This window comes from Prionailurus viverrinus, chromosome B2 (assembly GCF_022837055.1).
Source record: "Prionailurus viverrinus isolate Anna chromosome B2, UM_Priviv_1.0, whole genome shotgun sequence".
In the NCBI taxonomy this organism is placed as follows: Eukaryota; Metazoa; Chordata; class Mammalia; order Carnivora; family Felidae; genus Prionailurus; species Prionailurus viverrinus.
Window position 1 is genome coordinate 143,539,743 of NC_062565.1, and position 24,653 is coordinate 143,564,395.

At 52.6% G+C, this 24,653-nt stretch overlaps 2 protein-coding genes across 5 annotated transcripts in view; one reads left to right on the top strand and one right to left on the bottom strand.

The window, feature by feature from the left end:
* Positions 1–1,068, top strand: part of SYTL3 (synaptotagmin like 3) — an 83,215-nt gene extending 82,147 nt beyond the window's left edge. For all 3 annotated transcript variants that reach the window (XM_047858897.1, XM_047858898.1, XM_047858899.1), the window contains one exon: positions 739–1,068. In XM_047858897.1, coding sequence (XP_047714853.1) covers positions 739–848 — 110 coding nt within the window. In that variant the 3' untranslated portion in view covers positions 849–1,068. The remainder of the gene's footprint in view (positions 1–738) is intronic.
* Positions 1,069–2,511: 1,443 nt separating this feature from the next.
* EZR (ezrin) overlaps positions 2,512–24,653 on the bottom strand; it is a 49,740-nt gene continuing 27,598 nt past the window's right edge. The window contains exons 4-14 of one of the 2 annotated variants that reach the window (XM_047858084.1): positions 21,771–21,866; positions 20,580–20,854; positions 19,901–19,984; positions 18,789–18,935; positions 11,338–11,434; positions 6,302–6,465; positions 5,879–6,009; positions 5,067–5,227; positions 4,624–4,716; positions 2,793–3,044; positions 2,512–2,676 (exon numbers count right to left, since the gene is read on the bottom strand). In XM_047858084.1, coding sequence (XP_047714040.1) covers positions 2,512–2,676; positions 2,793–3,044; positions 4,624–4,716; positions 5,067–5,227; positions 5,879–6,009; positions 6,302–6,465; positions 11,338–11,434; positions 18,789–18,935; positions 19,901–19,984; positions 20,580–20,854; positions 21,771–21,866 — 1,665 coding nt within the window. The remainder of the gene's footprint in view (positions 2,677–2,792; positions 3,045–4,623; positions 4,717–5,066; positions 5,228–5,878; positions 6,010–6,301; positions 6,466–11,337; positions 11,435–18,788; positions 18,936–19,900; positions 19,985–20,579; positions 20,855–21,770; positions 21,867–24,653) is intronic. The other variant, XM_047858085.1, reaches the window with a different exon arrangement.

Sequence of the window (24,653 nt, forward strand, 5' to 3'; positions counted from 1 at the left end):
TGTTCAAGGCACACCCCCTTCCCGTCGGGATTCCTTTCTGTCTGCAAACCTGGCTCCCAGTCTGGGACACCCCCTCCCCTCGATCCACGGCCACAGTAATGTATTAAGACCGTCCACTCACCTCGAAGAGCCAACCCACCAAACGCGTCCCCTCCTTTCAAACTATGGGAAAGAAAGCAGCTTTGGGCTCTGAAGTCCACACAGGATTTAGGAAGGGAGGCCCGAGCGCGTTCTGTTCCAAGTTTCGTATCGGGGCAGAGGTGGTCTTGCCCTTCCCCACCAGTGGTTGGCATTTTCATATGGTCTTGAGGTGAAAAACGCTTTAAGAGGTTTGTCTTTGGCTTTTTAAAATACTTTTTAGAGTAAGAGCCTGAATGGGGGAGGGGCAGGGAAGGGGACAGAGAATCTGAAGCGGGCTCTGTGCTGACAGCCAGTCGAATGCTTAACTGACTGAGCCACCCAGGTGCCTCGATTGTCCTCCTTTTTAAAAAGCCACGGTGAGGCGCCTGGGTGGGTCAGTCGGTAAAGCGTCTGGCTCTTGACTTTGGCTCAGGTCACGATCTAACGGTTCGTGGGCTCGAGCCCCACGCTGGGCTCTGCGCTGGCAGCACGGAGCCTGCTTGGGGCTCTCTCCCCCGCACTCGCGCTCTCAAAAATAATAAAGCCGAGGAAAGGGCTGGGAGGGTGGCATGTCTCGTCACCCCCCATTACTGATTTGTCACCTCACTGCCCTCGCAGAGGAAGACGCAGCTGGCGGTGTGGACTCATGCTCTCAGTCAGAGCTTCAATGGCAGAAAGTCCTTTCCAGCCCCAATCTGTGGACAGACCTGACACTCACTCTTCACTGAAGCCAAGGTTCCAGTCCGCAGTGGGAGTCTCGAGTGCCGCATGCCAGAAGGTGGCTGGACGCGTGGGTGTGGACACTCGCCGGCTGCAGCTGTAGCGAGAACATTCCTCCACACCCCCACGTGTATTTATGTTCAACGGCTGATGGTATAAACATGAGTCTCAGGTTGGTTTTGTGCTGAGGTGTGGAAATGGTCCGATTTCAATAAATGGTCAACACTCCCCTCTGTCCCCCGGTGCTTATCAAAGAGTGAAACTTACGGCACGTGCATTTGAAAGAAACATTAAGAGCCCTGGCGGGTGTTAGGTCCCTCGAGGAGGCAGATCAGGCTGCCGAGGGGACCCCCGTTTCGGCTCGGTAAGCGCCAGGGTCCACCCGAGGGGCAGCAGCAGGTCTGGAGAGCACGGCCCCCAGGGCCGCTCGGATGCAGAGTCCGACGAGGACCCTCCCACCCCGACACACAAGTACACACCCACGGCCACGGCTTGCCTTGCACATCTTTTTATTTCTCAATCTGTGGTGCGGGGTTCATCTGCACAGGACTCTTGCCCGGAAAGGAAAAGGACACAGCTGAGCGTGACAGGGCACCGGTGGCGAGACCTGGCATTTCAACAACTTTTCGAGGAAGCGGTAGGTCAGAACAGGTTCTCCTTGTGGGAACGGAGACCGGACCAGGTTGGAAGAGTCCCTTCATAGCTGGGTGGGGCCTGAATTATCCGAACAGCATGTGTGCATGGTTTCAAACAAGAAGCTCGGACAGAAAACCGAGCCGTGCATGGTCCGTTACGTGCACAGAGAGCAGAGTGAAAAGTCATGTTCACAGATGTGATTACAGCAGTTAATCAACCTCATCACTGCCCTCACGTCACATCACCTGCCATGGTTGCATGGTTAATATGTAATTCTTTTATTCTGTAAAAGGTAACAAAATATACAGAATGAAACTTTCCCTTTGTAAAACTAATGTTACAAACCCATATTGTCACATATATAAATACTATTCTCGACAGCTGATCATTAATTGGTGTGAGTCCAACAAGGTAGCCCTCTGTTAAGCAAGAAAACAAAAGTTCATCTAAGACTGGAGTGTCCTCCCTGTTGATCCCGAACTGGAGGAGGGGAGGAAGAAAAATCAGTGTGTGCACTGTGTGTGAGTGCTTTAGACTCGGTTTTCAAGATAATTTTCACCCCTCAAAAAACAAATATACAAAGATGGATCCTTCATAGAAATCAAAAATCAACTTGAGCTAATTTCAAATACAGAAAAAAGTATGGCACAGAATATAAGCCACGATGTGGTTTTAATTACAGGGAATCTTGTATCACACATGCCAGCATGGACTTCACAGGCATCTTTCCTTAATTCAGTCCTGCTATAGGCAAAGACCAGGAGGTGATTCAATAACAGTAATAATGAAACCAGGCCTGTTTGGCACAATGATACAATTGGGAAAAATAAACCAGGGAAGCGTCCACTGATCCCAGCCCCAGAATATTCCCGCTGACATAACTACTCTCATTTTAAAGGAACTGGACTTCGATGGGGGTGGGGGTTCTAGATTTAAAGAACTACAAATACAAGCTCTGGAGTCTGCCAGCGATCCCCCCACGAAGCCCAGATGTGAGGCCCCACCCCTGTGCCCCACCCCACCCCAGTCCTGGCCTCACATGGCCTCGAACTCGTCGATCCGCTGCTTGGTGTTGCCCTGCCGGATCTGACGCAGCGTCTTGTACTTGTCCCGGCCTTGCCTCATGTTCTCGTTGTGGATGATGTCGTTGTGGGTCCTCTTGTTCTCGTCCCTGGCCTGGGACAGCTCGTTGGTCAGGGTCTACAACGTGAAGCAGCACAGGTCAGGCACGACCAGGAGAGGTGGGTGCGGGGGGACAGCCCCCGCGCCACCCTGGGAGACAGGAGGAGGGGCGCCCCCCAGCCCGCTGCCCTCACCATCAGCTGCCGCTGCACCCGCTCGTTCTTCTCGGCCTCGGTGATGCGCTTCTCCTCGTTGCGGTCGTCCAAGATGCCCTCGCTCGAGAGCTCGGCGCTGTAGCCCGTGTGCTCTGCGCCCTCGTCCTGCAGGCTGTCCTGGACGTGGTAGCTCACCGGCTCGTAGACAGGGGGGGGCGGGGGCGGGGGGGCGGTCATCACCAGGTGCAGCTCCTCCTTGGTCTTCACCAAGTCATCCTGGGCTTCTTTGGCCTTTGAAAGTAGTCGGGACACAGGTGACCCACTTGTCACAAGGAACCACGTGTTTAGACCATCTTTGGAAGAATCCCCTTTTCTTAAACCAACGAAGGCTTCTGCACCTCGTCTCGCCACTCGCCTCCCCTTCCCCTGGCGGGCTGGGTGCATGAGCCTAAGCGGCACGGAGCGGAGGAGGGGACCACGTGTCCCTGTGCAGGGTCTGACCAGCCTCTTCCCGAGTCTGGGGCTCCAGATCCTCTGAGCAGTTCTCAACTGTGCCCAGGGCATAAAAAAAATTGATGCCAGGGGGTCGACTTTAAGAACCATAGCTTCTTAGGGCGCCTAAGTAGCTCAGTTGGTTGAGCATCCGGCTTTGGCTCAGGTCATGATCTCACGGTTCATGAGTTTGAGCCCCACATCGGGCTCTGTGCTGACAGCTCAGAACCTGGAGCCTGCTTCGGATTCTGTGTCTCCCTCTCTCTGCCCCTCCCCCACTTGCATTCTCTCTCTTAAAATAAATATTAAAAAATTTTTTTTTAAAAACCCCATACTTTTCTTCTGTGCCTAATTCTAGAATATGTTCATTGTATAGGTTTCTTAAAGGGAACTTACTAAACAAGAAACCCTCTAGCCACCAGAAAAAGCCACTATAGTGTTTTAGAGTGCAGCTTTGTTCTCCTTCCTGGTGTGGCCACTCTTCATTAAGCTCCTCACTGCCTGCCTGCACTGTGTTCAAGCACTTTCCTACCTGCCATTACCCCTAAACCTTCCGGCAACTTCTTGGCGGTACAAAAAATCATGCCTATCTTGCTGCCACTCCAGCCCTGGAGATGAGCTTAGTTTGAAATCAGCTTTTGCCACTTAATACCTTATAATGAGTGCTTTCTCCAAAACCTAAAGACCAGAGATCTGCATGCAACTTGGATTCGGGGCGTGGGGGCCGAATGGTGAGGGAGGCACCAGGGAAGGACAGTGGGAGGTCCATGTGGGGGGCTGTCACAGCTCAGCAGATGTCTACACGGAACCACATCCAAAGCTCCCCTGGGGACCATGCTTTTCTGCTGGGTGTGGGGGGACTCCCAGCTGGAGAGACCGGCTCCCCGGACACTGCAGCGGAACATGGTTCTTACTGTTACAGCTACAATTCATTCAACCCTCTGCAGGCTGGTCCTCAGAGCAACCTCACAGGTTGGCTATTAGTCCTGATCTGCAATGAGGAAACTGAGGCTTGGAGAGGTCAGGCCCCTGTCCTATCACACAGGGAGGAACAGAGTGGAGACCCTTGCCTGCATCCTGAGACCTTGAGCCTGGGCCTTTGCATGGTGCCACGCTGCATACGCTAGGGGTCGCGAGAGGCAGGAGGCCTTGGGTGGCCCGTTGCCAGGGGCACCCACACAGCTGCGTCGGAAGCTGGCACCTGATGGGGCCGAAAGGTCTGAGGCGGGGGGCGGGGACACGGCAAGGTGGGTGGAACTGAACCCGAGGCTCCCTGCTGGGCAGACCGAGCCTGCCCCTGGGGGGGTCTGGCTCATGACGGGGGAGGGGGGGGGGGGTGGTGGTGCCGCCAGCCCCAGCCCCGAGCGCGCGCACTCACCCTGTGCTGCCACTCCTCCACCTCGTCCTCCTTGCGCCGCCGGGCCTCCTCCAGGAGCGCGATCTTGGCAGTGTACTCGGCCAGCTCCGCGGCCTGGCGGGGCGCACAAAGCTCCGATTACCGTGGGGCCTGTGGCCAGAGCCCTCTTGCCGACGGACGGCCTCGTGTTTTGGCAACTGGCCCCGTGGGCAACTCAGCCTCGTGCCCGCCTCCTCCCCGGCCGCTGCTGCCCACTGTGCCCTCGAGGCCTCGCTCAGAGGACCACGGTGGAACCACCCGAGGTCCACCCACCGGGACGGCCTCTCCCACCAGGCTGAAAGCCCTCGAGCAGGTGGTTTTCCGGCCACGGACACAAAGGACGGATGATACAGCGGGTGTCACTGTGTCATCCCCAGAGGCGGCCTCTCCGTGCTTCAGCCTCGTGAAACTCAGGGAGCTCGTACCAGCTGCTCCTGGCTCTTTATCTGATCCGCCGCCTGCCGCTCCAGCTCCTCCTTGGCCCGCAGAGCAGCCACGCGGTCAGCCTCCAGGCGCTCTGCCTCCTCCTGTGCACGCTTCCTCTCCTCCTCCAGCTGCAGGGCTCTCTGAATCTGGTCCGAGAGTTCTGGAGAGAGGGCACAGACCCAGGACTGCTCGACGGATTCGGCCAGGGGCCCCGAATTCCCAGCCCAGAGGCACAGGATGGGGTCCGGGGCGGGAACCACCCCACGGGCTACAAAGCACTGCACCGGGGCCTCTGCTTCCACGGACACCGAAGGGAAAAGCACTCTGGGGCGCGTTCCTGCTGCGCACATCGGCATCCTCACCGTGGTCAGAAACTGCTGCGCAGGGTTTCTCCCTCCTGGCCAGGGCCAGGCTCTCCTGGCAAATGCAGGAATTGCCCCGCCTGCCCAAGTTTTAGTTTCTAAGACGGGCCAGGGCCACGTGGCATGGTTTGGGCAGTCACTAGCCGTGTGACCTTGGGCAAACTGTTTTACCCGCTAAACTTTAACATCCTCAACAGGAAAACGGGGGTAACTCAGTACTAACCCCAAAGGAGTGAGGAATGGAAATTTAAAAGGATGATGTGCAGAAAGCACTTAGAACCGTACAGAACCACCCGGTCCAACCCCTCGTCATCGGCTCTGGTCCGCGAGCCTCTACTGTGGGTGCCGTGTTCACCGGAGACCATCCTGGCTGTGAGCGTACTGCCCGGCCACCTGGCCCTCGCCGCGGGGATGCTGGCCTACGGCAAAAGTGCCCAGCACACACCCACCTTTCTCTGCCTTCTTGGTTTTCTGCTCGAAGTCCTGCAGCCTGAGCATCAGCTCCTCCTTCTCCCGCATCATCTGCTCCTTCTCTCTCTCCACGGTTTCTCTCCTCTTCTTCTCGGTTTCCAGCTGCTGCCTGTTGGGGGGCAGGGGGGCACGGGAAGGCTAGGAGCTGGCAGGCACTTGCCACGTCACCAGCGCCCAGTCCAGGACCGCCCTCCAATGGAAGGGACTCCGCAGTGGCAGCAGCGACCCCCGGCGCTCCCGCCCCGGGGCCCTCCCGCTGCCCGGCCCGCAGCGGGGCAGCTCCACCCTCGTTGGCCAGGTGAGGTGCCCGCGGCTCCTCCGACGGGGAAGGGCCCGGGTGTCCCGAGGGCAGTGAGCCCAGGCAGACGCCGCCCCGCCCCGCTGGCCTCCCGCCCGCTCACCGCTCCAGCTGCTTCTGGTGCTTCTCCTCCCGCGCCTGAGCCTTCATCTGTTGCACCTCGATGGTGTCGGGCTTCCTGCGGCGCATGTACAGCTCGTGATTGCCCATGCACAGCTGCAGGATCCGCTTGTTAATTCGCAGGCGGGGGGCATAGAACACGAAGTCCTACAGAACAGAACAGGGCCGACCCTCAGGGGGAGCTCCCTCCTCTGGCTGTCTTCTTCCAAACCCGACTTCACAAAGTTCCGGATAACCTTTTCCAAAAGGACAAATGCGGCCACAATGGGGCTTCAAGGAAAAGCCAGGGACAACAAGTGGCCAGACAGAAAGTCCCTGGTGTCACCGGATTTGGATTCTCCGGAACAAAGGGAGCAAGTGTGTGTGGTCTTTGCAGGTGTACACGCGCACTGAAACCCCTCTGGCTGGACTACGAAGCCCCTCTCTAGGACAGGGGGTCTTACGGCCTTGGGAAACCCAGCACCCCGATTCCTGTGCTGCCTGATCTGCAGGTAACACCCATCCCCAGCAACCCCAGAGCCACCATGTCCAAGTCTTGCCTGGGGTGCGGCTTGTCTCCCTGCCTCAACAGTCACCTCCTACACTGCCACCAGCTGTCATTCAGGTCACTACCGGACGCCTGATGCCAGCCTGTTTAGCTCCAGGACCAGGTACAAATACCGTGGCCGGGCACCTGTGTGTGGAGGCTTCTGGCTCTGGCTCCAGCCTACCCCTTGCTCACCTGAACTGCACTTTCGTGCCCCCAAGCAGATTTGCTCAAAGCATCTCTGCTACTTGGGAAGTACTGTCCAATCCCATAAGCCCAGGGGTACCGGCACATCAGGAAACGGCATGAAGCCATCATCTCCGGTCTCTGCGACCCCTCCCGTGTCCCCTGCACTTGAGGGGGTCATCCACACTTTCCTCGGCTGACTTGTATTGGTCTCCATCTTCCACTGGACAGGCACCTCCCTTGCCAGCAGGCCTGTGTTCATCCATCTCTGTCTCAAGGACCCAACTAATACCCTATATTTACCAGGTGCTGGAGTTTACACAGCACTGCCACGGCTGAGCCTGTGACCTTGAGTGAGTCATTTCCTCTGAGGCTGAACACCGTCAGCTGCACAGTGGGGAGGACAGTAATCTAACTGGACTGCTCAGAAGATTAACTCAGATCCTGTTTGTCAGGACTCAGAATGGGGTCTGGCAGGACAGGAGTTGCCTGGTACACAGAGGCTCAGACAGAGTGCTGGTTGCCTTATGAAAGTGGAACCTTTTTGAAGAGAACAGACCAAACAAAGCATCCAAGAACGTTAGGACTATGAGCACAAAAGTCTGGGATGTGCCACAGGGAGGTCACACGACTTCGCCTCCTAGCTCCAGCTACTGCTGTGATTAATGCAGGGGATGGGAGGGGAGAGAGGGTTTAGAAACTGGTGAGAAGTTGTTTTTAAATGCCAGTCTGCTTCCGCTTTTTTCCCCTTTCTCTTCTCAGTACGGGGCTCCTGGCATCCAGATTCTGACCAGGGGAAGGGGAACAGGGGAAGGGTGGATGAAACAAAGACACAGCAGCTTCTGCAACCCGAAGGGACATGCCACTGAGCTGAGCAACACGCCCCCGAAGGCCCTATGTAGCCTCTCTGTTTTTTCATCTGTGCCAGAAATGCTGGAAAGACAGTAATGTTGAACCCGAGAGCCCACGGAGTTCCCGGGGGTGGGGGGGCTCTCCTCGGGCTTCCACACACTTGTGACGAAGTCATCGGGTTTCCCAGGGAGTGTCTGCAGAGCTGGGAGAAGCAGGTGTGTTCACCGCGCACCTATCTCTGTTACACAAGAGAAACCGATCTTCTGTTAGGGCCGCGCGGGCATGCCACCCAAAAAGATGTCGACTGTGGCTAAGCGTTGCAAAGGAGCTCTGATTAGCACCAACTCCTCCTTACAAAGACGTCAAGGGACAGAAACTGCGGTAGCATCATGGAGGCAGGTGATCCTGAGTCAAGCTCTGCACACAGCCTGAGAGCAGAGGAAATTTCCTACGCTGCCTTTGAAGGAGGCTGGTTTCCGACTTCAAGTTAAAAACAAAAACTGAAACCAGTATTTATTTAAGGATTTCTAAATCCAAGTACCCAGCCCACGCCTCCTCATGCAAAACCACAACACCAACTAGACCTGGGGCGGACTTTCCCAACCCTGGAGAGAACGGACGTCCTAAAACCTGAAACTCGAGGCATGAGGCGAGTTCAAGGGAACGGATCCAAGTCCCTAAGGATACAAGAGAAGGAGATGGAAATGCAAGTGAAGCGAGGAGCCCCAGGAGCCTCCAGGAGGCCGCCCTCGACTGAGGGCAGAGCTGCTCCCAGGCAAACGGCGGTTTTCCTAAGTTAAACAGGTAGCTGCCGGAGCCCTCACTCTTCCACGAGGCCACAGGGACAAAAAGCCCTTTTTGAAGGAGGCAGAGCCGGTCTCTGCCCCCGCAGAATGACAGGGCAGGGGGCAGGCTCCGAGCACTCTCGGTGCCCCAGCCCGCCATGCAGTGTCCCAGCAGGCAGGAGGAGAGCCAGCTTTTATAAGGGACACGCCGGGTCGCCGGGAGCCTGGGCGACAGTGGCTCGTCTGTGAGCCTGCCACGGACACTGCCCTCCACGAGTCAGCCTCAGCAAAGGAATCCTAAGCCACACCAGCGAGCCAGCCCGGACCTCTGGTGTTTCCTTGTCTGTCTCCTGGGCCAACGGGATTTTCTACGGCCCCGAGTACGGGGCCAGAAGCGGGGCAGTGCCGCAGAGGCAGGAAGGAGCAGAGCGACCCTGGCGAGGTGCAGAGGGGGACGGGGACACGTCCCCTCAAACCAGCTCCTCACTTGGAACCCCTGCCCCCCCCCCGCCCCCCCGACAGGAGCCTGACAAGGTCGGCCTTCTTGGTGAGGCAGACCCAACCACCTGGAGCGGTCACACCATCCCCCGTCCCCTCACCCTGATTTGTTACTAAATATAACCGCACTGTCGAATTCACCGCCGGAAAGCACGGTACTTGTTTTCATCCGTCTCTTGCACTAGAACGTGGACCATGAGGACAGGAACCCCATGCTGTGTGCACAATCCTACAAGAGCCTACTCGCAGTATGCCACCAACCAGTGCTTCTCTTGCCTTTTCTTTAATCAGTGGCCCCACACAGAACTAGTATATAGTAAAAGTACGCTCAGCTGATTCAACCTTTGCTTGGAATTTTAAGATCAGGAAATATTCGGGAGGGAGGCAAACCATAAGAGACTCAAGTACTGAGAACTAAGGGTTGATGGGGGGTGGGGGAGAGGGGAAAGTGGGTGGTGGGCATTGAGGGGGGCACCCGCTGGGATGAGCACTGGGTATTGTATGGAAAGCATTTGACAATAAGTTTAAAAAAAAAAAGAAGGAAATATTCTTCAGGTTTTCAAAAGCTAAACTTAAGCCGAATTAAGAAACGCACGCGCATGCGCGCGCACACCCTCCCCCCTCCCACACATTAATCCTTAAGTAGTCCAGTCCAGTATTCTTGCTTCTGCCAAACTTCTTTAAACAGTTTTGAAAACTGAGCACCACCCTATGGGCAGATGGCCGCCTACCCAAGGACTTGAGGGTCTTCTCACTGTCCCAACTGCCCCACCTCAGGGCCCATGGTAACATGGGGACACTGTGACCCTTGGGCTGCGATGCTGCATGTTAACGTGGCCTGTTACCATGGAGCTCGCAACTCGGTATTAAATGCTGATTTAATTGTAAATAACTGGGCAACTACCCACTGAGCAGGGGGTCAAGAGTTTACAAACAGCAGGAAACGTTTTCAATAAAGGAGAAAATACTTTCACAAACAGCGTCAAGACCTGTTTTTCACTTACGCCAGACTGATACGTGGGGAGGGGCAGTTGGACAATAATGCGGCTCACTGTTCCACGTGGGTCACTTGTTGCCCAGCGGGGCCCCGGCCCAGGAAGGCTCCCGACGCCCTGGCCTGGACCACAGCCCATGCTGGCCTCTCTAAGCCCAACACTGTAACCAAGACACAAAGTCCTTTACGATCTACAGTTCTGTAAAAATCATAACAGGCTCACAGGATGAGAGAATCCTTTAAGTGACAGTTTTAAGAACCAGATTTCTGATTAGAAGACAAAATCCTCACTCATTCCGTCACACTACGGCATGTACGTCTCAAATTTTCTCACCAAATAGCTGAAAGCTTACATGTTAGCAGAATCAACGATAAAACCGAATGCGTTTCCCGCACACACCAGTCTTTGCGGTTGTTAGTTAACAGTCTACGTTCCTCAGACTGCAGGAAATGAAGTCCCTTTTCTAGCTAAGTCCTCCCAGGAAGAGTGTCCCACCAGCCTCATCTCTGCGAGGACCCACTTCCCACATCAGCTCCAACGCGAAGGCACCTGCGTAAAGCGCAGTGGTGGGGGCAGAAGGTGCTTGGAGAAAAGCAGAGGGGCACAGTCCCGGAAGAGAATGTAGGTGGGGGACAGGAGGACCCGCGGTGCCCTGGATGCAGGTGTGACTTTTCGTAACATGGTAAATTGCAAAGACGGCTCAGAAAGCCAACTCGGGCCCTTGAGACTTGTGCCCCAACTGGCTTCCAGGGAGGTGCCGACGAGAGCCCCCACCCCAGGTACACCATCTGGAGGCAGGTTGGTTTTCCGCAGGAAAACGAACATTTCACAAGCCCAGAAATGCAACCTTTCATGAAATGCTTATCATTTGGTCAATGACTCAGAACTGTCCTTTTCTTCATAAGGAACGAAGACCATTTGAAAACTTAGGGGAACAGTCAGCTAGCTTTTGACAGACACCTGGGCCCCAGCGCACCTCTCCTATAGCGGTCAGTCACATGATGCAAGGGGTCCTTGACCCTCAGTGTAACCTGCTGGCAGTTTGTTTACCCTGTACCACACAAGGGATCCTGCATATCACCAGCTCCTTGTCCCAGAGAAATCAGACTGTTACCTGGAAAACATAGTTGGCTATAAGAAAACCATAACCCCTCGCCTAGAATTTATAGAAACTTACGGGAGCCTTCTTGTCGATGGGCTTAATGACAAACTTTTTGTCATTGAAAGAGATGTTCCTGATTTCACTCCATGGAAAGCCAATCTTTGGGGTCAACCTGAGGTTAAAAAAGAGGGAAGGGGATAGTTAGATGTGTATTTGGATTGCAAATCTATTCTTAGAATTTTTGCTTCAATTTGAAAAAGTATAAAGCCCAGGAAGCACAGTATATAACACACGTTGTTACCGGAGTTCCTACCTGTGCTAGGTGAGGTCAGGTCCAGGCTCCAGCAGACCTGCACCGGGCCGCCCCAGCCAGTAAGCTCCAGGTCAACTCGGATTCCCAACCCGGTGCACCCTTTCACCCTGTGACAGCTTGCCCAGCCATCTCCTGTAGCCTAACTGGGTCCTTGTGCCCAGAACCCCACTTCTAGTCACTGGGTCTGATTCATTTCCCTTGTAGTCAATCCATTCTCCTCTAAACTGCCAACACAGGAATCCTGTTTCCATAGGATGGAATCCAGGGGCCTCGACTTAGCATCCAAGAGGCTTCCGATCGAGCTCCTGATTCACACCCAGGCCCTCAACACCCGTCCCACGGCCCACCTGGCCAGTAGAGCTCCCTGCTCTACGCCACAAACATACACCCTCAGGCCGGCTCAGCCTCCTTCAACAGCCTTGCCTCTTCTTGACCTGTAGTCTCTTGTGCTACATCAACTATTCTCTTCGTGTTTTCCCAATTCCTCCGTTTTTATTGAGCTCTCTGAAGACCAGGCAGGTAAGCTTTCTGATGTCAAAGGTCATGTCTTAGGTTTTCTAGGCATGCTGTACTCAGAGCGGCTGCTTGCTGATGGAAACGGAAAAGTGCCTGGTGTGCTTCCACTCCAAGAGTGCCTTGCTCATTTTCTGTGGGCATCATCTGTCCATGGCTGCAAGGGGGGTACTGAAGTCCCTACGCTTACCTATTGTTGTCTATTTCCCCTTCATGTGTCAGAACTTGCTTATCGTATTAGGTGCTCCAGGGCTGGGTGTGCATGTATTTACAGTTGTTTGAGGTCCCTGATGAGGACTTGGTATGGACCCTGCTCTTCTGAGTCTCATCTTAGGGGTGCATGGCATGTTCACCCGGCTGGCCAGACACCCTCCCGTGTCCTCCTCCAACTTCTATGACAGCACGAGGCCCACAACCCCCTGAGGAAAGCCCCAGCACTTCCCTGCTTGGTCGCTACTAGCCGACCACTGGCTCAAACTCTGGCTCTTTAGCATTCCCAGGAGAAGTTCTCCAGAGGGTTAAGACCAACCACATGGCTCTTACCACACGACCCGCCCCTGTTCTTCACCTCTTTTGCCCTATGCTTTCAACATATTACCAAGGACACCATCTAGAAAGACAGACCCTCAAACCACCATCCAAAGATCCTACCATCAAAACCCAACCTTTCCCCCAGTTCATAAAAACTTTCAATTTAGAAAATAAGCAGAGATGGAGAGAAACCAATTGCCTACCGACACGTTTAAATAAAAACTGATGGGCAATGTAGGTTTGCTATGACAAGCCAGGTCAAGGTGGCAGGGTGGCTTCTGATGGCCAAGAGAGGACACCCAAGCCTCACAGACGGCTCTTCTGGGACACAGCAGTTCCACACACCTGGAGGAATGAGGTCAGGGCACTGGCCAGTCCTTTTTGGCATTCGCCTTTTTACAGCTCTGTCCTCCAGGGTCACCAATGCCTGCTGAAACGTATCTGGCCAACATGCCTCACACAGTCAGACACGCAAGACGTTCACTCTGCTACTGAGCAAAGAGGTGACGTTGTTTGCAGGCCTCTGAGCACCGGAAAGGAACTCAGGATACCACCTACTCCCACTGCTGGCTTTAACCCAGTGGTGTTAGAGGGACACCTCTACATGGCTGTAAGAGGGACAACAGGTAGACATCTGCTGCTTCGTAGCACCTGCTCCACAGCACAAGGGCTCTCTGCTAGCTCATTTCTCACCTGTGCAGTCACCACTGCAGCCAGATTTCCAACACTCAGAATGCCAAGGAGGCAAGGATCTCAGGTGCTCGGCTTTTTTTTTTTTTTTTAAGATTCTGCCTCTTCTTTTTAAGTTTATTTTGAGAGAGAGTGTGCATACATGTGTGAGTGGGGGAGGTGCAGAGAGAGAATCCCAAGCAGTCTCCGGGCTATCAGTGTGGAGCCTGATGCGGGGCTCAAACCCTCAAACTGTGAGATTATGACCTGAGCCGAAATCAAGTGTCGACCTAACTGACTGAGCCGCCCAGGCAGCCCTGAGGCTCCTAGCTTTATATGGGGTTCTCAAAACAGTTCTAATCCTAGAAAACCTGGACCTTCAGGTTAGACAGGCATCTTTCTTTTAATTTTAAGGATTAGGCGTCCGGTCACCATGCCCTCCAGCCCTCTGCTTGCTTTCTGAGGTGTCTGTAAAGTCTATCTTTTTAAGACTCTGGAACCTCATATAACGGTTTACAGCCGTTCAGAAACCTAACTGTAGGATCAGGGATGGGACTATATATTTTTTTTAAAAATGGGATTCTCCAAACAGGGACCAGAGCTCTTTAGAGAAACAGCTGATTCCAGGGCTGGAGGAGGAAAAGTACAAGATGATCCTGGAACATCTTGAGGAGCCAGGAAGTAAAGAAGTGCTCAAAAAAATAACGGGGTCTGTCTGGGGTGCCTGGGTGGCTCAGCTGGTTGAGCGACTGACTCTTGGGACTCTTGGTTTCAGCTCAGGTCTTGATCTTGCAGTTGTGTGGGTTCAGGCCCCACATCGGGCCCTGTGCTGACAGAGTGGAGCCTGCTTGGGATTTGCTCTCTCCCTCTCTCTGCTCCTCCCCCACAAATGTTCTCTCTCTCTCAAGATGAATAAACAAAAAAAAAGTAAAAATGGGGTCATATCAAAAGGGCACAGGAGCCAACTCGAAAGGGATCCTAAAGGCAAATCTTAATTTGAACAAAATAATTATGGTAATAGATTATAGCCTGTAGAATAAAATATCCATGAGTAGAAAACCGACTCTGTTCAGAAACCATACATTGAAAAGAAATGTTCTGTTTTGTTTTTGTTTTGTTTTTTTTGTGGGGGGGATCACTGTTTCCTCAAAACCACAGTAATAATTGTTTAAGACTTGTGAATGGATGCTAGAAGAGATTAAAGTATAACGAGAAACAGGGTATTTACATAGTTCCCAAGTGTCTGCCTGAAATGTACTTACTGACCACAAAGGGAAGGACAGTAACTTCACAAAGAAGCCTGGCAGACAGCACCCTGACCAGACACCAAAGTTAACACCACCAGCAGTGGTAAAATATTCCCACACCACGCACTGCCTTGTGAGAGGCCCCAGGAAGGCACGACAGACCTCTGTGGGATTCCTGCCCAAAGTGCAGAACTCAAATCTAACTGAGAAAACACGACACAGATCCAAGCTGAGGGACTTTCTAAAGAGTTAATGGCCAGTAGTCTTCCAAAGTGTCAAGGTCAAGACTGGGGAGGAGGCAACTAAGTGCAGGTGTGAGTCTGGGCAGGATCCTGGGGCAGAAAAAGGACATTAGTGACAAGTGTGCAAAATGGAAATAGGGTCTGTATATTGCAAAAAGCATCGTGTCAACACTGACCTGGACTGTGGTTATGTAAGATGTTAACACATGGAGCAGCCGGGTGAGGGCATATGGGAATTCTTCATACCTGCTACTTTTGGAACAATTTTAAAGTCTGAAATGATGTCAAATGAAAAAAAAATAAATGGCTAAAAATTTAAATTCAAAGTATGCAGGTGGGGGGAGTGATGATACTGTTCTTCTGTATCTTGACAAGAGTCTGAATTTTTCAGGCACATGTCTGTTCAAACTCAGCAAATGGGGCTGCCTGGGTGGCTCAGTACATTAAGCGTCCAATCTCATCGTTCTGTGACTTCGGGCCCTACGTTGCGCTCTGCAATGACAGTGCAGAGCCTGCCTGGAATTCTCTCCCTCTCTCTCGCCCCTCCTCCGTTCTTGCTTGCTTGCTCTCTCTCTCAAAATAAACAAACTTAAAAAAAATAAACTCAACAAATGAACACTTAAGAAGTGTGCATTTCAATGTACTTGAATATTACATCAAACAAAAGACAAGCAAGAGCTCTAGTAAACAACATGCATTTTGGGGAAGGCACACAGATGCCTGCAATTTACTCTGAAATGTATCTGGAAGAAAGGGGCCCGAGGTTGCAGTGACGTGAGGCTGAGCAGTGAAGCGCTAAGGACAGAATCTCTGCAGGCACCGGACATTCACCATAAAATCCTCTCCATGTTGTGGTTTGCTTGAAATTTTTCATTAAAAACATTTAGAAAAGGTCTGGGGTGTTGGAAGGGGCTGGAGGTCACTGTGGGCTCCACAGACGGCTCTGTGGGCACTCCTACAACAGAAGCAAACACCCTGATCTGAACCAGCAGGGGCCGATCCAGGCGTGCCGCCACCTCTTGGCAGGGCAGGCGTGTCAAGGAACTGTCCCCACGCATCCCTTGTGCCCACCTCCTGCCAGCCACTCCTAACCAGGTCCTACCGCTTCTCCCTCGGCCCTCATGCACATCCAGACACGCAGAGGCCAAACCCTCCTCTCCGCCAGTCTGAGGGGAACTTTTAAACTCAGTACTCTCAGTGGATTAGCTGTATTCCCCTTCAACGGTCTCTGTAAGAGACTAGGAGGTTTTTCCGGAAATTCTGTTCCACGTTCAAGTTAGGGCTCCAAAGACCAGAAAGGAGAGAAGTATCTGACAATTGCATACCTGGTAAAAGAAAACTCCCACAAATCCAAAGAACTGCCTTTTGCTCTCCTCTCTTAAATAGGTAACCTGTTAGCACTAAGGCACAAAGATGTAACATACACACAAAAAGGGGGGGTGGGGGTGGAGGCAAAATTAACATATCGTGCCTATGAGCGTAATTTTAGAAACTGGAAATAATTTCTTAAGTATCTACATGATACATAAAATACTATATATACTGTATTACAGTTTTACGATCCGGTACTGCATATACTATATGCTGTAGTATACGTATGCTGTATATAACCAGTATGCTATAGAACCTAACAATAACCACTGGCTTACTATATACGTAATAAAGCTAACAAAACAAGTACAGATCAGTGTGTGTGATTTACCACTCTGAGCAAGAGATTTAAGGGAGAAAGACACTGGTCCTTGTTTGGCCCCAGCGTGTCTACAGCCCTCTGCAGCATTCGCTCCCTTCAAGGGCCCAGAGAGTCACACGGCGCAGACTCCTGCCCCTGGGAGGACCAGGAAGGCTGCAAGGAGAGGAGGGTGGGGGAGGGTGAGCCCTGGGAGCACAGAGGTGCTCTCGCAGGACTGAAAAACGCGGGGGCAAGGGCGCACTCCTCTCACGGTTCTGTTTTGGGTCTGACGATGCCAGGTAGGATCACATAACACACTAATGGGAACTTCCTTTGCTCCCTCTTCATCTACGGTTTACAGAATGAAAAAGACTAAGATGCTTTCCGTCCCACGCGTTCCCACTCCGTGGTTACGTACACACTGAAAAGGGACCTCAAGAGACATTTCCCAACCAGGATACATTTAGTTCTAAAAAGGGATAATAAAGGTATATTTGTTTATCTGCAGGTGCACTAAGTCTCTCATCGCCCAACTTACATACTCAAAAGATCCAATTTCTCACTTGAACAGCGCTCCACGAACATCAGTTCTCACTGCTGGCCCTGCACCGAGGGGGGTAACCCAACACCCGCCACAGCCAGGACTTGTCCCAGCACGGCTCAGGCTCGAGGCAGGGTCCTGCTGGCGCTGGTAAGCAAGCTGTCCATCCTTGCTGGCGAGGAGAACCACCTGGGCCCGCTGGTGACCAAATGTCTGGCTAAGTGTTTCTTCCTAACTGAAAAGAGGGGTGCCCTCCGAGGCAGAAGTGAGGTCGCCCTACGCCCCAGTCTTTGTTGGGGAGAAGACCCCTTTGAGAGGACTGTCAGTTTCACTGGTAAACTGGGGGTGGGGGCAGAGGGAGGAGAGCAGGGATCGACTGAATGAGCCGTGCAACTCTAATTTTTACTTGGGAAAAATTAACATTTACCGTGGGCTGGAGGTAGTTACCAGCTGACATCAGCAAGTTCCTGCCCGTGGCTGTTTCCTGCAGCTGGAAAAACCTGTCCGGACAGCCCCGGCCACGGCTATGTTACAAAATCTGCTCATTCAAGAAATGAGTGCAGAGACACAGGCAGTTTCCCACACACGTTCCCACGAGGGCACCGCGTTCTCACTGTGTGTGCACCGCCCGCTACCAGCCACCACCCTCCAACTGAGGCGCCTCCGGAAGGACCAGGCGCTGGTTTCTGGAGTCTCCCGGACCGTTGACGTTTCCCTACAACACTGCTGCCAGCACACTTGGGGAAGCAGCACACCAGGAGTCCTCAATAACTCACTTCTAGATTCTTGGGGGAGTTCCTGCCATTCTCTGATAAGCGTATCAGGTCCTACACTGTAACCAGAGTCCTCCCTGACTGGAACCATAACTTCCAGTAAGAGTGACTGTCCTCCTCCAATTCTGGCACTCAGGGGAGGGTCTGGGAAGGCCTGCCACGGGCCTCTGCCTGACCCAAGTCAAAGGTATCCGTACCCTGGGTTCTGGCAAGAAGACAGATTCTTCATGTGACATCACCAGTCGCGGGCAGCAGCATGCCCTTCGTGGAGGCCAGAGAGAGGGTTTTGGGGGGGTCCGAGAGCCCGGACATAGAGAAGAGCTGCGACGGGAGGAGATGTGTTCTCCACAGACACCATGGAGACCTGGCCCCGCTGACTCAGATCTTTTTCTCTGTGTATCTAGCTCCCTGGCAGAAAGCAGACACCCATGCGCAGTGTCTGTAACCACAGGGAAGGGCAAAGGAAGCTGCAGGGCCCAGCTGGCTCCACGCTGGCTCTGGCTCTTGCAGACCTTACTCAATGCACACAGCTAGCACGGGGCAATTAGATACTCTCACAGGCTCAGAGGATTTAGCTAAACTGTCTGTACATAAGCCACTGTTTACAGAACCTTAAGGTCTCTGATAGCACTGTAACCATCCCTGGTTGGATTAGCACAAGCCTTAAGCCACCAGCACAGCTAGGGCTGCCTGGGTGGTATCTGTGGGTGTGCTGGTGCCTATGGGCAGCTGGTGGCCGGGCCTCAGCAGATGGGCAGGGGAGGCCTTCCTGCAGCTCCGGCATGTGGGGTCACGGGTCAGCACACACCAGGGCTAGTGAACAGGCTACAGTGATGGAAGATAAACGGCCAACACCTCGAGCTGACCTCGGACACAACGTGGGCACGTCACAGCTGAAAAGCCCTTAAGAGACTCACGCACTAGACAAATGTGTCAAAACACACTACACACACAGATGCCATTTTCTCCACCGTTTCCAGCCCCGATACCCCACCCACCGAAGATAATTACAAAGTTCAACTCACTTATCATCTTTCTCATAAATATTCAGTCCGAGGGCATCAACTCCAAGCCAAAGGTCTGTTCCCTTCTTGTTTTTGATCTCAAAGTAATTGATCCCATACATTTCCAGGTCCTGGGCAATCTTCAGATACTCCAACATGGCACTGTCTCTGGCGGGCGGAACAAACAAGCGTGGTCGTTAGAGCTGCATCCCGAGCCATGAATCCGCTACCAGGGTCTTCCGCCTCAGGCAGGTCGTGCAGGGTGGGCCCACAGCCGTGGTTTAGCGGCTGCCCCTCTGCTGACTGTCCACGCCTGCGCCCCAAGCTGTCCTGGATGCTGACCACCGATGCGCTTCAGACATTCTGAAAGGACTGAACGGACTCATGCTGCTTTCTCTGGACACAAAGATCTTCCTTTTAAATCGTATCCGTAGGCACGATCTTTCTCTTGCCCACACACTGCTGCAGGGACTCCCACTGTCTATTTCACCAGCACTTGCCACTTAGGCTTTGAGTCCCTTCCCTCCAACAAGAGATGCCTGGGACAGAGGATACTCGAAGGACACAACGGCTGTGAGGCCCAAACTGTAAATGAGCTTCTGAGGCTGGGGGTAGGGACACAGAGAATTGCTCGTGACGCCCGAGATGAAGAATCCAGGGCAACAGAATGTGGCCACTTCTTACACCTAATAGCCACATGTCACATCATGTCCCTCCTTCATGCTCCCTGAATAGCAAGGGGTTCTCACTTGGGATCAATTTTTTCCCATTTATACACTTTTGAAAGGAAACACCTTACAGACAATGGACAAGCCAGCACCTCTATGACAGGAAAGAAAAATAATGCTCTTTCCCCCTTGACTAGAACAGTGTTTTAGACACGAGACGGTCTCTCCTCTAAAACAAACAAGGGAGAAGACTTTAGGGCCTTAAGCTTGAACTAAATTGCTTCTTACCCCAGTCGGGAACACCCGGCTTTATTTAAGGAAAACCTCCTGTGCAACCGTTACCTTTCACTGCTCTGTGGCACCCAGGCTGCAGCCCCGTGGGGTTCCTGAAGCACCACCCTGGGGACCCCAACTGAACTCCATGCAAAGGAGCCGGGCGGGAGGGAGGGGCCGCCCAGCACTCACTTGAGCATCCCGCGGTGCTCCGCGTGCCACACCTGGATCCGGTCCTCCCACTGGTCCCTGGTGAGCTTGTGCTGGTCCATGACTCTGGGTTGCAAAGGAAGAGGGCACAGAACTGTCACCACAAAGGGCCACAGAAGGCAAGCAGCAGGCCACCGCTCACCTGCAAACCTGGAGTTTTCTTTCAAATAAGACCACACAGAGTGTTTCTACTTCCTGATGTGTAGCATTTCTGACCATTAACGACCTGAAAGACTTAGAACCTGGAATGCGACATACCCAGTCTTATTGGAGAATTTTAAAAAGGTATTTTATATTTTCTGGGGCCTCTTCTTCCAAAAGGGATAATTTATGTGACTATCAGTGAATACAAACAGATTTAATGGGGCCAAATCATTATACGCTAGGGAGAGCTAGGAATGGTCCCCGTCCTGCTACGTTTCTTTATCACAGACCCTGTCTGTACAGGTGGATCAGTGCCCGAGGGGAGGCCATGGCGGGTCAGCGCCTACACCGGCCAGAGCACACTTGGGCCAGCACGCAGATTAGCGGGTGCTAGAGCCCCAGCCTTAAGAAGCATTTACCCTTGTGCTTGCCGACTGCTTCTGCTCACACACACCACCTATGCCCTTCAAGGGTGCAACCCGCCGCTCTCGTCCAGGCCTGGCCACCCTGTGCTCACCTTTGGGGGATCAGCCGCTCAGAGCTGAGGTACCCAGACTTGTGCGTTTCTTTGTTATAGTCTCCGAACTTGGCTTGCACAGCATAGGAGCCCAGGAGCACTGCGGTCTCAGGAGGGCAGTAAATCTCATCACTGAGAATTCCCTCCTTCACTTGGAGGAAGAAAAGCTTCTGTGTGATGTCCTGGATGAGCTCCTCAGACACATCTTCGGGGTAGAACTTTGCCCGGAACTTGAATTGGAGAGGATTCTCCTTTCTGACCTCCTGTGCAGACACCTGGATGACAAAAGCCAAATGCCCTCTGCAAGTGTAGAGGATGAGACCAACCCCCCGCCCCCCAAACACAGGTCATAACCACCGGGTCAAAAGGATCATGCAGGCCAGTTTTCAGAAGATAGCGTTCACTCCAAAAGTCACCTTTTTAGCACGTAAGACGAGAAAAGGCCAGTTAAAGTCCTATCGCCCTCCCATACTCAGCTGGAAGTCTAGCAGCAGCCAGTTAGGGACTCACCAAGCCACTAGAACCAGCCCCAACTTCTGGGAACAATGTTACCAATTCCAGAGAACTCGAATTTAGAAAGGGCCTGCCTAGTGACCTGTGAACCTGGCATCTGCCCACGCGGCCAGTAGAGCCACGAGCCACGGAACTTATGTTTAGTAACTGCTCATGTACGCCCCTGCCCATTGCCATCTCTAATTGCCCTCAGGCTTGCCGTAGTAATATGGGAGGAAGATGCAGGTTTGGGAAAAGGGACATTTTCAAACTGTGTGGAGAAAACACATTTAAGCTTCCTGCTTTTCTTTACAGTTGTTAATGGAATTATCCAGTCTTTCGAGTTGAAAGATAATCTATCACAGGTTCAAACAAAGCAATAACAGGTTCTTACAAAACAGTGAATGATTCATGGTCTAGAAGATTAACAATCTCATTGGGGGAAAAAAACTAAGGTCAACTAAAAGCTAAGCAATTAACTATCATATGCTCCAATGAGTGAGCAGTAAGGAGAAATCCCAGGATCTAATTTCCAACCAATATCCCCATTTACTGGAAACCTGTAACCTTTTTGTCTATAGAAACTTTTACACAAATAAAAAGAACAAAAAACAAAAGACAGAAGAAGGTGTTCCAGTTTCAAAGTTAGCAGAGCAGACCAACACCCAAATATCCTGTGAATAGTTAACTCTGACTTACCTTTTTATCTAGTTTCAACCAGGTAGGAAATCCTTTATTATCCACATACTGGAGGCCAAAGTACCACACTTCCCTAAGGCCGATGGTCTTGACCACCTGCGTGAATGAGACAGAGGGGCAGAGGCTGACGTCTGGAAGGGCAGGAGGCACACGGCACAGCAGGGTCGCCAGGAGAGCCAGATGGCGGCTGCCCGGTCCCACACCTCTCCTGCACCATCCCAGGGAACCTGTTACCAACAGAGGCTGCTCCTCCAAAGCCATAGATGGCTTATTTTTAACATACGTTTGAGCAGATTCAGGGTTCACTTTAAATCTCAGAAAATCGTAAGACCTTGTAAACTCTTGCCCCCCCTCCTCTTACCCCACCCACGCTTTCCCAAGTAAAGACAACCAGCTGGGGTGGAGCGGGCACACACAGCCGGACCCCACCAGGGAACACCAGGGAGAGTGTGTGGCCCAGTGTGAATGCCCCTGCCAGGTGTGCTCCCACGAAAAAGGGGTTGAAAGTCACTAATGTGAAGCAAAGGAATACTTGGGTCTTCCCTGGCTGCCTGTCTCTGCTTCTCAGTGGCCCAGGCCTCTGCTTAACTGGGAACAGGGCAACAGCAGTCCCCAGAGAGGCAGGAGAAAGATGGGGGCAAACTTCCAGGGAAAGGGGGGGGGGGGGGCAGGGGAGTTATGCTTCACACACCAAGGGATGACTAGCATTCCTTCAACCTCCAGAAATCTGGAATTCTGATATAGGAAGGTGTAATTCAACCTAGGTCATCATAAGGATTTTACATTTTAAAATTCTCCACAGCACTAGAAAAAGTCTCCTGTGGTCCACTACAGACAGAATCCCATCCTGGTTATTCTTTTGTCTTAGGAACAGAAAAGCAACTTCCTGGGGACACCTGTTACACATCATCACAACTGAGTCCCAGGGCTTTGCTGCAGTTTAAATGCTGAGTCCCATGACATACAATGCTCAGCCTCTATATAAAAAGGTTACCATTCTTCAAATGTCATAAAAGGAAAGAGACCCAAACACATGAGAAATGACAAATCAGGTATCTGGAGCATTTGCTTAAAATAAAATTGGAAATTCCAAATAGACTCCTGTTTGGGAGCGTGTCTTCTCCTCTGCTGGGGGACCAGATACTTGCTGGGGCTCCAGGAGCCTGGTCGTCACACCCCCAGGAGGGACCTGTTCCCATCCCACTTGTTCCACTCTCCCATGGGGGGAGGGGGGCAGGGCCCCATCATGGCACGATGTGGAAGAACTTGGATGGTTCTGTGCTAACTCCCAAGTCTCTTGGGAACCCTGCCTAAGTCCTGTCAGGGCAGCTAAGTGCAGGGAACGCTGATCTGAAGACCAGGTTTTCCATACCCAATCCTGCTAATTTCACACTCTCTATAAACCTCCGTCTCAGCATCTGGATATAAAACCTGCCTTGCCTTCCTCTTCGGGTGGTCTCAGAGCGACCTATGAAAGGTCCACATACAGAAGCATCTGGTCTTTCCACTCCATGCACCGAACTGGAGCCTTAGCCTGGGTGCCAACCAGTGTGAGAGGATTCTGTCTGCTCCACCTCCCTCCCCACCGGGTCAGACCCCTGCTGATAGCCGCAGCCACAGCTCAGACTTCTCTTCCCCTCTGCTATGAGGCAGCCAGCCCCCTTGGCAAAGCAGATCACAGACTCCAGAACCACACTGTGGACAGAACCCTTGCACAATGAAACGCCTAACCCTGGGTACTCCGATCCGCCACACGTCTCTGTGGCATGAATCTCCTCACTCCAGGGTAACTGCCCGCAGAGTATATTTTAGAGCCTTACTTCTATTTCTATGGCTTCCCCAAAACGGCACACTTGAATTAACCTGCTTTCCTTCAGTCCATTCCAAAAACCAACCCCTAAGTCCTCCTTACAAGGGAAATCCAATATTCCTGAAAAAACACACTTCACCCTTCCCCTCGAATATCCTTGGCTTACTAAAGCAGATACGCAACACGGAAGCGGAATTTGAACAGGTGTGGAGAATATTCCTTCATTTCTGCTTCAGCAGTGTTTTACATGGCAGTTTGGAATGGAAAATGCAGGGACAAGTCTACTTGACTCCACCTCAAGTGACAACTGAACACAGGTTGTGATGATGGAAACAAAGGGCACACAGAGTCACAGCTCTCTCACTGCCTCCGGAACCGTAGGATCTCGCCTGGCTGTGCGGTGCTGGCCTGGGAGGCCCCCCATCAAGTCAGACCCCTGGACTAGAATCCAGGCAGATCCAGCAAGAGTGCTGGGGATGGGGACGGGGATGGGGATGGGCCGGGCCGGGACCCACAGAAGAGACTCATGTTGCTCATGCGGTGGGAGAGAAGGCTTCGGATGAGCTCACCTCTCAAGTGTCTTTCAACCCCTTCTACTTAAGGACCATATTCTAGTGCCTGGTAGTTTGGCCCAAACCTAGAATCAGGTGGAGCAACTGAGAAAAGGACACAGACTCCAAAGGCATCGAGAAGAAAACACGCGCAGCCTGGCTGGGGTGCGGGAAGGAGCCCCGGAAAGCACCCAGGGCACCCCTGATGACCTACTCACGGGAAGGCGGGACCTTCGCAGTGTCATGTGCTGCCTTGGAAAGACACAGAAGGATAAACAAACGGATCTTCAAAAAGACAAGTGTAAGCAGGCTTATGATGCCACACAGCCAGAACCTGCCCGGGCCCTGGTAAGCACTATGACCTCAGGCAACTCTCTTCTCTAACTTCCATGTCCTTCCATGTGTCCATGTACACATAGAGTTAGTTGCTTTCCAGGTCAGCTCCAACCTCAGCACCCTCAGATTACATCGCATTTTTCTTTAGGGACACACCAAACTGAAAAGAAATTAAATGTGAACTCT